The following is a 15,745-nucleotide window of genomic DNA, read 5'->3' as shown; positions in this document are numbered from 1 at the left end:
CGGTAACTTTCTGTATGAAGCAATTATAGGGGCTAATTTTTTAAGGTCTAATAGAGTATTATTAGACGTAACGAACAAAAGGCTTGTCTAACTGGCTTAGGTAGGGGAAGGAATTTCTACATTAAGAAATTGTAACGGAGATTACGAAGACAATGTAACAGTAAATAGAATTTCTGGTTGTATAATGTCACAATCTTTTGAACCTCATGTCTCGCAAAAAGGACATGGCATAGTTGAAAATTTTTTCAATTATTCTGAGAGAAATTGCAGAGATGAAGTAAATTTGAAAAATAAGGGTATTGAATCTGCGAAAATAAAAATAGGAGATATGCGACAGTACAGGTCAAACGAAATCAAGAACATAGCGGAATTATGGAAAAACATAGTAAAACCCAGCGTGACGCCGCAAGATGCCGCAATGGCACAGCATAGCGCCAGTATGAATCTAATAAATGATGAAAATAAAGAGAAATATTACGGATTCGCTATAAAGAAAACGAAAGTCCCTCACAAAACGATGCAAGACATTCAAATAACACAGATGATCGAGCCAGTGGTTAGCAAATCTAACATATGGTTTGTCACCCCGTCAAATGAAATTCACGATAGTCTACTATGTGAGGAACAGATTATATCTTACAACAAAGGAGAAGGTTTTATTTGGGTAACTAATAACCACGAAAATGATACAATTACAATACATAAGGGGACGTGTTTAGTTCAAATCCAAGTTATCTCGGAAAATGATTTAAATAGATGGGAAAATTCTAAAACAAACCTAGTTAACGGCATTAAAACCTCAAATAACAAATATCTTCCAACTTAATCGCAATTTTTAAACAAATTTAATATGGATAATATTACGGACTTGGAACTTAAGAGAAAATTATGCGAATTATTATGGAATTTTAAAGATTTATTTTCCGAATCCGAAGATGACATCGGACTGATGCCATTTAATTAAGACTCATTTTTATCGACTGGTAGCCCCGTAGCGAAACAACCATATCGTGTACCGTATAACCATAAAGAGTGATTAAAAAATAAAATCCAGGAATTAGAAAAAAATGAAATTATACGTCCCAGCATAAGTCCATATGGTGCACCAGTGGCAATAGTATCAAGGAAGAATGGAGACCAAAGACTTGCAATAGATTAGAGAGCCCTCAAAAAACAAGTAGTTAGCGATAAATTTTCTTTACAAAGAATAGATGACATTCTTGACTCTGTTTCAAGCAAAAACAAAATTTTTACTTCTTTGGACCTTACCCAAGGCTACCACCAAGTGAAAATAGCCGAAAAAGATGTCTATAGAACTGCGTTTTCTACGGCTGAATGTGGTTCATATGAATACTTAAAAGTACCTTTTGGACTTAAAACAAGTTCAAGGGCGCTATGTAGACCCCTATTTCACCTGTTAAGAGGATTAAAGAATATCATTCATTTTGTTGATGATGTCATATGCGAGGGAGAAAACGCTGAACAACACTTAGCAACATTAGCTAAGGTGTTCGAGAAGTTCAGACAGGGCAATTTAAAATGCCGGCCTGAAAAAGTAAATTTATTTCAACCTAAAATTTTATTTTTTAGGAGTAGTAGTAACACAAGAAGAGATATCCCCAGACCCTGATAAAATAAAATGTGTTGAAAACCTCAAACCCCTAGAACAATGAAAGAATTAAGGGGAATTTTAGGTCTTACTCGCTACTTTAGAAAATTCGTGCGCAATTACGCCCAAATTGCGAAACACCTCACGGGATTAACTAAAGGGAACTCCCATAATGTTACCTGGTCCCAGGAAGCTCAAACTTCCCTAGACCGTCTCAAACAAACACTCACTTCTGAACCAATATTATTGCTTTCTAATATTAAAAACAGAAAATTTTTGGACACAGCTAATGCTAGTTCAAATAGAATTTTTACTATTCTTTTACATAAAATCCCGGTAGAAAACTCTATTCCTCTAGGGAGACCGTCTAAAAAAAATCAAATAGAAGAAGTTATGTTCTATTCGAGTAGAACCTTATCAAAAGACGAAAGGAATTATTCCTCAACAAAGCTAGAGTTATTATCTATAAATCGCCTATTGGACACACTTAGAAACTATTTGAATGGTAAAAAATTTATACTAAAATCAGACCATAAAAGCTTCCACTACCTACGCACATTTAAAAACCCCACGGGAATTCTAGATAGAAGGATTATGAAAATCCAAGATCTAGATTACGAATTTGAATATTTAAAAGGTAAACAAAATGTAGCTTGCGACTTTTTGAGTAGATACCCAGAAAATATGCCATAGAAAACAGAGAAAAATGAAGCTAACGTTATCCACGCTAGGAGCAAACATAACTGTAAGAAAAACAAAAATAATGGCTAAGTAAAAGAAAATAAGGACATCTGTTGTTCCTTGTCTATATAAAATATTCAAAGAAAACGAAAAAAGGACAAAAGATTTATAGCACTAACTAATTATTTTGTGAATGACGATGTGTTACAGGATAAATTAAAAACTCTTAGAAAAGAGATAGACAATTTTTACTATTATATTGATGAAGAAATACTATGTAGAGTCGTGACTGCTGAGACAAATAGAAACCTAACCTCAATAATACCTGTATTACCCCATAACTAAATAGCTAGTGCATTCGACTATTTTCATTCACATACAGGTTGACACTTAGGAGTAACAAAAACTTTCCATAAATTAAAACAATATTTTTACGTGCCGTCGGGAATAACAAAACTTAAAGAATTTGTAAGTACATGCGAAGCGTGTAACTTAATAAAAAAAAACCCAAGCATATCATAATCCTCCAATGGGAAGAGTCCCGGTAGCGAGATTCCCCTTCGATATTGTCTCATTTGACTTATATGAAACCAGCAGAGGCTTGCCTGTTTCCAACAGAGGCCATACTTGTATTCTTTCAGTTATAGACCATTTTTCTGGTTTTACTATTGCAAAAGCATTAAAAAATCAAAGCGCTTACGCCACAAGTAAGGCGTTAGCGAAATTATTTTTAAAATTTGGTATTCCAAATAAGGTTTTAAGTGAAAGCGGAAGTAATTTTGTTTCAAAGTTAACAAAAGATTTAGTGAGTTTTCTTAACATAGAGAAAATGTTGACATATCCGTATCACCCACAAGCTAATGGTAAAGTAGAAAATAGGCATAAAATATTTTCGAACGTATTAAGTATTTATACAAAAGACAACAGGAACGATTGGGATCAATTCTTACCTTATTTAACTAACGTAATCAATACTGCTTACTCAGAAACAACTAAAGATAGTCCATTTTATTTACTTTTTGGTCGTGATTTTAGAATCCCGTATGATGAGATTATTGAATCTCGCCAGTATTATAATAACTCGGAGGATTACAAACAAAAATTCATTAATAGGATGACGAAAACTTATAAAATAGTTAAGGAAGAGTTGAAAAAATGTAAAATAAACCAAGAGCTAAGAAACCAACCCAAAGTCAAGGGGAGCATAGATTTCAAAATAGGAGACTGCGTCTACCTAAAGAACGAAGCAAAAACGGAAGGCAAAAAACTTTCCAACAAATATTCTGGACCGTACAGAATAGTCAAAAAGTACGATAACGATTATACTTTTAAAATGAAGAACCCCAATAGTGGAAGAACTTACAGGGCATATGTTGGCAGAATAAGAAGATCCAACTGTCTGGAAAGATGGGTATCACGATCCTCTTCTATTGAATTGTCAGATTCAGAAAATGAGCCCCCTAGATTAAGATTGGCAGAGCTAAAACCCTTTAATTTTAAACAAGATTATTTTGAAGATGACAGTGATGAGGAAAACTTTGAAGAATTTTTAGCAATGAAAAATCTAGTTGTTCCTAAGAAAAAATCCCTAATACCAGGATTTTTTCTTGAAATAAAAACGCCAAAAAATCCAAAAATTTATTCATCAGAGAGCGCGGGAGAATTAGATTATACAATATCTCCAAAAACCCAATTTTTCCCTGATAGAATATCGACCCCTTGTCCTCCCAAAAGATTTCCAGACGATATTGTTTCCCCAGCAACACCAATAGAGAGGCCCTTGTCATTGCAGGAAGAATTGAACAGAGCTGTAGAAACCCTCGATATTACTTTACAGAAAACTCCTCCTAAAGATTCAACTAAAACAAATCTGTGAGAAGCTATGGATTTAATAAATTTCCCCATAAAAACGAGTCAAAGTGAATTGCCCGAGAAAAAAACTCCCAAGGATGACCAGCAAGGACAATATCATGATAGAACTGTGTCCAAGGTCAAGCCTAAACAGTGGACTTCATGGAGGGAAACCCTAGTGCAAAGAATGCCCCATCCCCCTAAAGACATGGCATTTAAACAGCGGAGGAACCCCGCAAAAACCCTTGATTCCTCCAAAAGCTCTCAAGATTCTTTCAAATCTCCCGAGTTGAAAACTCAAGATGAGGACTTAGGGAATAAACCTTCTACTACCAGAGGAGTAGAAATGTACGAAGGAAGGGGAGGTGATACCTGAAAAACGCAAGGTGCAAATTCTAAAACTTATGATACAGAATCATCGGAAACTAGTTCCGAAGAGTCTGACGGAGAATCAGAAAATATAGTAGTTAAAAAAATAGTGAATTCAAGACCGAATTCAGCAGTTACAAACGTAAAGGACACAAATTAACAGGGCAAGAATTTTTGAAAAAACAATACAAAAAAATTTGATCTCATTTCGCTAGCAAAAACTAAAAAGAAAAAACCGCAAGAAGTTGAGGAGAAAGTAACGACACAATCGGGTATAACGGTAAAAAACCCGATAGATGGAATTACACTTAATCAGTATAGGATTAAAAGATTTTTATGGATAGGCGTCATAAAGAACAATAATCTAAAAACTTTTAATTTATGAGTAAAAATCATACTATTATAAAAACGCTATAGAAAAATTTTGTTCAACATATATCAGTTCCCGAAAATAAATTCTAATAAGAAAGTTGCATATAATTAATTCGAATAATTTCCTTTTATATAAAAAGTCTACCCGTACCATTCCAGTACAATGCATCCAGTCTAACTGAAAGAAGCCGTGATAGGAAGTACTAAGTGAGAAATATTCATACACCTTAGAAATGATCTTTGGTTATTTTCTGTTCCAAGAGAAATTGTTGGAACTTTGTCTTGTTACAATAATACAGAAAGAATAGACCCAAGTTACAAAACAGAATTACTGTTACAAAATGTGGGTACAATAACCATAAAACAAGGATGTCGACTTGTAACTAAAGAGTCAACTGTTCGAACGCCGTTAATTACCACGACCACAAATATATTAAGTCCCAAAATAACCAACTTCAAGGCAATTAACCTGTCGTAAACTATTCCCAATATAGAGAATGAGGAATGAAAACCTCGATACGGTCCAAAATAAAACAGAATAAAGGAACATTAAGGCTTACAAAAATAAGAGAAGCATAAGATTCCCTGATCCCCCTATTTACAAATGAAGACCAGAGATTAACGTACGTGGATAATAGATATGGATTGTTCTCAACCCATTTCTGGTGGAACATGCTACTCGTCGTATGTTTCGTAATCGCAACTTCACTGACCATAAGAACCCCATTGACTTGTACTTACGGAAAAACCCTGAGACTAAGAAGGTGAAAACTAAGAAAAGAACACGGGGAAGCAGCTGAAATGCAGAGGTTAAACCCGGAACCCCATGAGAACTTTTGAGCCAATAAAAAGGGAAGACATTAGAAAACGATTGGGTATAGTGGTCTCCACTCGTCCTTGCTATGTCTTGTTCCCTCATTGTAAGGTTGTTTACGTAAAACCGTGTGACTACGACGCTCCAGAATACGTTTCTTAAACAGCAAAGATTTGCGTGAACAATACAGGAATGAAAGTTGTTGTGGCATTAGACCTCAAAATTAACAATTCTAAGTTACCTATGTTTAAAGGATTGTTTTAAATTAAAGAGTAGAATTAATTATGTATTGAGCAATTAAATAATTCTTTCATTGTTGTTTCCTTTCTCAAATCAAATTTGAAGACATCTCTGTCTTAGATTTCCCAATGGGAATTATACGCATTTGAAACCAACATGATAATAATGTCGTGTTATGTAGTAATATAAGTGTATATTTATATTGTCTTGTAGGGTAATCTTCACCCTGAAATGCACCTGCTTGTATTGTCTATTATATATTATGACTATTTGTTTTAAAGAGCGTGTGATTCTGCCTCGTTGTTTTTATTACAGGAAGTGGATCGACATATTGGAAATCGATTATTACAATGCGTAGTCCAGCGCAGATACAACCTAGTAGCATCTATTTTCATCAAACCTCAACCAACGAAGAGTACTCACCATACACTCCAGGCAATTTTCATCCCAGCTTCGTCTACGGAAACAACAGTTACCTTTGATCGTTGTTTCCTCGACCATGAACCATATTACGTACCAGGTAACATTATATTGGAATCTCAGTATCCAGTGCAGTATCGAACTATATAATCACATAAATTCTGAGAACCTCATCGACCAGTACAAGATATAAGTACATAAATATCGCCTTTGATAATCATTATGGATCCATCCTATCCCCTCTGTGTGGAAAGTTCATATCTCTGTTATCCCATAATATTACGAGATAATTTCTGAAAAATGGACCTGGAAACCCACCATTGAATTATAGAAACCAAAATTAACCCCAGTGACTAACCCCTCAGTGACAGTATACCCCTCCCACAAGTTAAAGACAATATGTCGAAGGAGTCACTATAGTTTGATGTCGACCTGTTCCAAATCCAAACTTCAATTCCCCTGTGATTAACCTAGGAATCACCGCAAAGGTTAATAGACGTAAGCCATGAACTAACAATTTTATAAGAGATCTGTGATCCCTAAGTGCACGAATGAACAATTTTATACGAGAAATGCATTCTCTATGTGCCTTAAAATATCCCAAAAAATAATATGCTGAGAAGAAAATGAACGCACTCCCAGTGTTCGACCCCTTAATGACAAGGCACCATATAAACTATCAAAAAGCAGGTGAGAATGAACTCTGATAGCATATTTCCACACCTGTAATTGGAAGCATCATTTCCCAGTTGACAATTAGAGAAAGCTTGTCGCATGAACACAATCAGGCTCGATCTGTTCCATGAAGAAACTATATTGTAAGTGCTTTAAAAATTTTGCCAAGACGAAATTAGTGAAGGACCATAATTTACAACAGAAGGATTGAGTACGTTAAACGGACATGAATGGTGATGAATGTTACTTCTTAATAACTTCGATAACTAAAAAATCCCAATATCCTATCATTAACGTTGCGTAGCAAACATCCCCAGTGAAAATGTTCTAATGTTACCAGTGAACCTGGTAAACCCAATGTTGTGTGTTTTAAATCGTTCTTATATGTAGTGTTAGATGTTCAGATAGAGTTATGTGTAGCGTTTTCGTACTATTCATTTAATTTAGCGTAGATAGGAAGCAAATAAAAAAAAATTGTAAAAGGTGAATTCTCAAAAAAATAAATCTTATGTAAAGGTAGAATAGCCCCAACCTTGTTGTAAATGTAAAAGTAATCCGTGTTAGATGTAGAAAGAAAAATCTTTAGTATAGTAGCTAGGCTAGAACCATGAATAATCTTAGTCCGGTAGATGAATTTTAGATAGGTATGTAGAATAAAATAAGAAAAGCAATAGAGAAAACTTTTAGCACTCCTGATTAAGCCAAAATAAAAAAAATAATAATAATACAATATAAATCAAAATTATGTAGAATAAATAGTTAATAAATTGCAAACATTTCAAAAGCCCAAAGGCAAGCAAGTTCTAATGACGGGACGTCATTATATAATGGGAAGGGTAATATGTACATGAGTAAAATGATAAATTTAAAATACAAAGAATAAAGTTCCTTCTTTCTAAAGATAATTCCGACTTCCTCTAATTAAGTTTAAATCTAGTTTCAAAAAAAAGAAAAGTCCTTAATCAGCAAAGAGAAAAAATTGCAGTTAGTCTCAAACAAAGCACGGCACTATCCAGCTTTGAATTTCGCTAAGATAGTGGGCAATAAAAAAGATGCTATACACTACATTTCTAAAGAAGTTTAAATTATAAGAGCCGTGTGAACGTTTTAATCATCAGAAATAATTAAGACGGATTATTGGACGGAGGGTTTGGCCCGCCTCAGGACTTAGGCTAATCGTGGGTAGCTCCCACGGCAGATGATCAGGGCTTAAGATATATAGTGAATAAAAGTGTTTTTCGTGCTCTTATTATTGTCGACAGAATTATATTGGCATTCAGGCATTGCGATTCAAATTATGCAGTTATTGTAGAGACTTGGTTATTATTTGCCGTCATTTGAAGTGACCCATTGCTGTACACATAAACATGTAAGTCTCAATAAAACCATTGCTTTCCTATTCTGTGTTTATTTTATTTTATACGTCTGTATCTAGTCACACGACAGGTAATTAGTTCGTATGTCTCCAAGGTACGTTCCCAGAAGGAATCTGATTTCAAACCAAACAATGCGATTGTAAAATTACCCGGCAGAACCATCGATTTTCTTATCATTTTTATTGTTTGCTTAGCCTATCACTCGACCTAAGAAAAATTCACTCAGCGGAAACGGTGCGACCTTTAACGCCTTAAACGGCACAGTCTTAAGCGCTATAAGTGGCGCTATCGAAGAACTTATTAGGTGTAAGTTCACAGCTTTAAAGTATGATATTAGATTTGACAAGGTCAATATTTATGACCACAATTGCCTCAGTCATTTCTTTTACCGCTACAAATTTCATTTTATCGCTACACCCCCCTCCCCCCCCACAGCCCTCAGGGTAAGGGTTGTAAGTTATGCCCTGAGGGCATATAAGGTTTTTATTGAAAGCGCAGAAACTTCAAAAGGGCTCATTCAATTAGAAATTGAAAGGACTAGTACCTTTTTTAATAGTTGAAAGTGATTGGAGAGCAACTAACACACCTCTCACACCCACCATTTTCCCAAACACATCCAATCAAAATTTTAAGATATCCATTTTGTGCAATGTAGTTGAAAGTTCTTGAAATTAGGTCTTTTAGGATGATGACCCCCCTCAGAGCCCTCAGTGCCAGGGTTGTAAGTTATGCCCTGGGGGCATATAAAGTTTATATAGAAAGTTGTTGTAGAAATTTCAAAAGGGAATCATTTGATTGGAAATTGAAATTGCCCTTTTTAATAGTCAAAAGTCAGTGGAGAGTAATTAACCCCCCTCTTACACCCACCATTTCCCCAAAAACATTCAATCAAAGTTTAGAGACAGACATTTTGTTCAACGTAGTTGAAAGTTCTGAAAATTATGTATTTAAGCATGACAAACCCCCCAGAACCCCAAGGGCAAAGGTTGTAAGTACTGCCCTGCAGGCATATAAGGTTTATATAGATAGAGTTGTCATAAAACTTCAAAAGGGGCTCATTCAATTTGAAATTGAGAGGGCTAGTGTCCTTTGTAATAGTTGAAAGTGATTGGAGGGTAACTAACCCCCCTCTCACGCCCACCACTACTCCAAACACATCCAATCAAAATTTTCAGATACCCATTTTGTTCAACGTAATAGAAAGTTCTGGAAATAGGATCTTTGAGAATGTGACCCCCTCCCAGCACTCAGGGTAATGGTTGTAAGTTATGCCCTGGGGGAATATAAGATTTTTATTGAAAGTTATATTGTAGAAACTTCAAAAGGGCTCATTTGATTGGAAATTGAAAGGGCTAGTGTCATTTTTAATAGTTGAAAGCGATTGGAGAGCGACTAATACCCCTCTCACGCCAACCATCTCTCCTAAAACAGCCGATCAAAATTTTGAGATAGCCATTTTGTTTAACGTAGTTGAAAGTTCTGGAAATTTGGCCTTAGAGGATGACAACCACCCTAACAGACCTTAGGGTAAGGGTTGTAATTTATGCCCTGGGTGCATATAAGGTGTTTATAGAAAGCATTGTTGTTTCCAAAAGGGCTCATTTGATTGGAAATCAAAAGGCCTGGTGGCCTTTTTAATAGTCGAAAGTGATTGGAAGGCTTGACATTTTTATAGTAAAGATTGATGTGGGTATAATGCATTAATTTTTGTTGTTGTTGTTGTTTAGACCAGGGCACTTAGTATCAAAGGAGTTGTTGTGGGAACTTTGAAAAGGGCTCATTTGATTGAAAATAGAAAGGGCTGATGCCCTTTTAATAGTCAAAAGTGATTGGAGGGCAACAAGTCCCCCTTCCACTCCCACCCTCCCATTTGCCCATTATGTTGAAAAAACTAAATTTTGCCCTAAGATTAAATCAAAACGCTCTGTGATAATGCTAATTTCCAATGAGGGATCTCAGCAGTATCCCAAGAATGACTGAGGGTATTATGTTCAAACTTTCGGGGCTACTTCTGCTCTTAAAATTCAAGCAAATCAAAAGAGTGTAAGTGTATCCAAGCTATCAAAGACAGTAAACAGATTTTTTTTGCAGATGGTATCAAGTTTTCCATTTCAGGTCAACTACAGGAGGTATGAAACTAAATTAAACAGTATTATAGTATTATTTGTGTCCAGATTTTTAAAAGGGTGTATGTTGTTAAAAATTGCAGAAAATTTTTCTCCAGCATACAAATAGCAGGCCAAACTAAAAAGTCTTAAAAACGAAAAGATTTAAAGTACAATTTTCTTTTTCCCTGAAAAGACTATGTCAATATGAAACAAACAGAAATTAATTAAAAAAACTTTTTACACAAAATAACTTTTTCAAAGAAAAGTAAAGAACACCATTAAACAAAAAATTTGCAAAAATAAAATCAAATAATCTTCCAAGCCAGAAACTACCACAAATCAGCATTGATAAATAAATGAAACCCAAAATGAACAGAAATTACAATAAATAACTGAGTCAAACTCAAAACGAGCAGAAATTAACATAAGTTGGGTGCAAAACCCCTATGCCTTCCCAAGACCAGAACATAATTTGCACCTTGCTGGAAAAAAGTATAAATGTTTTTACTTTTATAACTTTAATAAATCAAATAATATTAACATTTTGATTACTAAATATCAGTATATGTATATTAACTGACAATGCAAATTCATTTGTATTTTTTTTTCAGTAGAATAAAAATTATGTTCTGGTCTTGGGAAGGCATAGAGGTTTTGCACCCAACTTATGTTAATTTCTGCTTGTTTTGACTTTGAGTGAGCAGAATTTATTCTGTACAGGAGGAGGACTGTCCCTTCCTCATCCACACCTTCAACTCAAGGTTGCAGAAGATTTGGAGTGTGCTCATTGGATCAGAAATTAAGAGTTCTAGTCCCTTTTTTTAAAATCCAGAGGGATTGGAAACCAATACCACAAAAAGACCAAGATATATAAAAAGAACATCTTAAGATGCATCAAACAAGCATGTTCAATGCTGATAATAACCAGAAAAGAACAAAAACATCTAACAATAAGAAAAAAAGGAGTTGCAACTAATTAAGTGAAGAAGAGAAGGGGAAAATCAGAATTACTTGTCAATAAAACTATAAGTAATTAAAATTTAACCTGCATTAGGCTGAACTCTTATTACCTGGATTGGGTTGGAGTAGCTTAAATACATTTAGGGGTAGGGGGGTTAATTGTTTTTGGTTTTCATTTTTTTAATATTGTTTCTAGTTTTATTATCTCTTCTTTCACTTTTCTTGTTTAATCTACAGTCAATTCTAACTTGTCAAGACCTAGCAATCACAAAATTATAACTGTATAATTATCAACATTATATCAAAGAATATGTCCAAAACTTATCTTTTGTTTATCTGTCTGTAAATTAGGCTAGGGAACATGAAACTATCATGTCTTTCTTTTTATTTGATAAACAGGTAATTACTTGAAGTAAATCTAACCATTTTTCCATGTTGTAGGGGGTGACTTGAAACCACTATATAGGCCTATTGTGTGCTTATAACTGACTGGCAGTGTTTTGAATGGCTATGAGTGGCCCTAAGCATTGGAAGAAGTCACAAGTAAAGAACTGTCAGCGATATAACAAGTCAGAAACTAAAAAAATAGAACCCCAAAGGTACTTATGCTGTTCCTGAGATACAGGAAGTCTATCTTGCAGGAACAAAACAAGTATAAGATCAAGAAATATCTTTTACTGTGTTTGTAAATAGGTTACATATGACATTAATTTAAATGAAAAAACTTACAAGTGCTGCTGACAAGGATTTATGATATTATCCTGTTTCAGGAAAAGCAAAAACATAACTATTTGAAACAGCAATCAATGATTAACTTTATGACGCTTGGATTTTCTATAAAAAATTAAGGAATTTTTCTTCAATTATGTAGGTAGCCTACAGTTGCTTTAGAACCATTTTTTATTTTGTATGAATTTTGAATATATTTGTTTTACTACTTGAGGTTGAATTAAAAAAAAAAAAAAATCATATTTTGTAGGCAAGATTGTGACTCACCAAAATATAGCCTAGTAGAACAAATGAATTACTAAAAATGTTTTTATCCAGATATAATTGAAAAATACAAAAAGGGGTTTCAAGTCACAATAGCCTACTTTATGGGGTAAATTATTACCAAATCATATTATTGACTTAGCCTACAAATAAAGTGAATATAGCAATTGATGCCTTTTTTATGCTCTTTCCAAATATAATAATCATTTTTGTTGAAAATGAATTTTACCCCCATCCCTGTATACCAATTCAGGGCATATATTTGCACAATAGGGGGGTGTGGGTAAAGTTTAAACTTACCTCCTATTTAAATCAGAAATAAAATTTGCCCCCACCTGCCCTAATGTGCAAATATGTACCCTGAATGGTCAATATATAATAAACAATTTTATTTATTTTGTAATAAATTTGATACACCATTCTATGCTTTTTTTTATGCTTTTTATTAATTTAATGATAATTTCTTTTGAAATAGATCTTCAGCCCCCCCCCCCCTATAACTGCCAATTCAGGGTTAGGGGTATTTGTTTAGCCTTGTGACACCTGATAAGGAGACATGTTAAGAGAACAATTCTTACTTTAAAATATGTATAATGATCCTAGTTCTTATATTATCCAAGGGGAGAACCTTTATCATCAAGTCTTTCCTCTAAAAATCCTCAAAAAAGCAAAAGTTTCCAAATATCACCACGTTTTTAATTCAATTCTTAAGTCTTTTGAAATTGCCACTGTAAACTGCTGCCAAATAAGTTGTTTTATAGATAGCGTTTAGCACGTGTGTCAAAAAATATGTTTAAAGAAAAAGTAGTGGTAAATTGAAATTATAGAAATTCCGTGCATCTTTTGTAACCTAACCTAACCTAACCACTGCTATTAATATTTTGTATTTACACCACTGCTATTCGCCCTTTGCCACTGCTATTCGCCCTTTGCCACTGATATTTAAAAAAAAAAATATAAAAAAGACCAGCATTAATGCAATATATAAAAGAACTTATTTGGTGGCAATTTAAAAATAATTAAACATTGAATTGAAAAAGTGGTGATATTTGGAAACTTTTTATCTTTTGATGATTTTTAGAGGAAAGACTTGATGATAAAGGTTCTCCCCTTGGATAATATAAGAACTAGGATCATTATACATATTTTAAAGTAAGAATTGTTTTCTTAACATGTCTCCTTATGAGGTGTCACAAGGCTAAACAAATACCAGGTTAGATTAGGTTGGGTTAGGTATAGCCTATATCGGGGGGGGGGGGCTGAAATTCAGGTCCAAGAGAAATGATTATTCTATTTGTAATAAGCATAAAAAAGGCATCGAATGGTGTATTCACTTTATTTGAAACTCAATACTATGATTTGGTATTTATTGACCCCCTGAATTGGTATATATAGGGGTGGGGGTATAATTCATTTCCAACAAAAATAATTATTATTTTTGAAAAGAGCATAAAAAAAGGCATCTAGTGGTATATTCACTTTATTCGTAAGTCAATAATATGATTTGGTAAAAATTTACACTTTATAGTACTTATAAGCATTTTTTTAATGCTTTTGGAGTTTTTTTTTTTTTTTAGTAAAACGCCCCCCAAAATAAATCTTGTAGTAAACCCCCACCAGAAAAAACATCCTGGGTACGGAATCCTTAAAAAAAAAATCCTTGCCCATCAATATTCCTTTGGTTTAGCCTACTCACTAGAATTCTTCTTCTATGTGGGCTCTGTGTGCAGGTAATGCTTCTTCAGAGGCTTTCTAACTATCTTTTTCTTCTTCTATTTAACAGCAGGCGGGCTTTTCAGTAACACTATTTAGCCCTTTTCCTTTTGCTTCACCTTGTGGGCTACAGAGCTACTAGAATTTTCTAGGTTAGTGCTTCTTCTTCTTCTTCTTCTTCTATTTAACAGCAGGCGGGCTTTTCAGTAAAACTATTGCTAATGCTTCTTCTTCTTCTTTTTAACAGCAGGCGGGCTTTTCAGTAAAACTATTTAGCCCTTTTCCTTCTGCTTCACTCTGTGGGCTACAGAGCTACTGGCTTGATTGCCTCATATTTATTAGATATATTCAGATATCTTTCAGCAGGTCTTTCGACTCTAGGAGTTCAAATATAAGATGATAGATGTCGATTTCTATGCTCTGTGTGCAGGTAATGCTTCTTCAGAGGCTTTCTAACTATCTTTTTCTTCTTCTATTTAACAGCAGGCGGGCTTTTCAGTATAACTATTTAGCCCTTTTCCTTTTGCTTCACTCTGTGGGCTACAGAGCTACTGGCTTGATTGCCTCATATTTATTAGATATATTCAGATATCTTTCAGCAGATCTTTCGACTCTAGGAGTTCAAATATAAGATGATAGATGTCGATTTCTATACTCTGTGTGCAGGTATAGTTGGCTAGGCTCTTGGCTGATAGTGGGATTTTGTGGTGTTTGAAGTATTTTAACAGTTTAGAAAGCAAGGTATGTTGTGCAGACGTCAGCATATTACATTCAAATAGGCAATGGTCAATTGTTTCATTATTCATATTACAATGCCTGCAAAGAGGGGACAGGGGAATTGAACCACTTGAATTAGAAAGCTTATATGAGAATGCAAGGAAATTTAGTCCATTTGTTCCAGAACGAATTCTATGATAAATTTTAGAAAGATACTTATTGGGAAAGGGGGAAAGGATAGGATTAATCTTATTGAAATTAATATCTGATATCCTCCATCGGTAAATATCTCCAATTGGGATTGGTCTCCCACTTGGCTGGTCAATACTTATAGCATTTTTTGCTATTTCATCAACCTGATGATTACCAATTCTGCCAGAGTGGCTAGGAATGTACTGAAAATAAGTTTTCATGCCACTTGAAGCAAGATTATCAATAATACTGAAACAATGATAAGTGTCAATGTCCAACTTATATTGAGGAGCTGAGGCCAGCATCTCAAGGCTTGATAAAGAGTCGGAATAAATGATAATATTATTCGAATTTTCAATCAAAGATTGGTTTTGCTTAAGGTGTTCTAATGCCATGATTATGGCATTTAACTCAGCAGACATTATAGATAAATTATTAAATAATCTCTCGCCCATTGCAATTTTCAGGTGAGGAAGGAAAACACCACTTGCAACCTTTTCATTCCTTTTTGACCCATCAACAAGTATTTGGAAGTGATTTTTATAGGTAATTGTATTAAGTTCTGCAAATTTTTTCTGAACAAAAGCAATGGGGGTTAAATCTTTATTCCATTTTGAAAATTCAGTATTTATTATGGGAAATGACCAAGTCCATG

The 15,745-nt window shown here is 34.3% G+C and overlaps 1 protein-coding gene across 1 annotated transcript in view; it reads right to left on the bottom strand.

Annotated features, from left to right (window-relative positions):
* The window catches only part of LOC148952910 (uncharacterized), a 77,683-nt gene extending 63,512 nt beyond the window's left edge, over positions 1–14,171 (bottom strand). Inside the window, exon 1 of the mRNA XM_089087823.1 lies at positions 14,133–14,171. Within this exon, the coding sequence (XP_088943949.1) occupies positions 14,133–14,136 (4 nt within the window). The 5' untranslated portion in view covers positions 14,137–14,171. The remainder of the gene's footprint in view (positions 1–14,132) is intronic.
* Between the last annotated feature and the right edge of the window lie 1,574 nt (positions 14,172–15,745).

Source organism: Artemia sp. Qi Xiang Cuo, chromosome 4 (assembly GCF_049724085.1).
Source record: "Artemia sp. Qi Xiang Cuo chromosome 4, ASM4972408v1, whole genome shotgun sequence".
In the NCBI taxonomy this organism is placed as follows: Eukaryota; Metazoa; Arthropoda; class Branchiopoda; order Anostraca; family Artemiidae; genus Artemia; species Artemia sp. Qi Xiang Cuo.
This window is presented reverse-complemented; position numbering and strand designations above follow the sequence as displayed.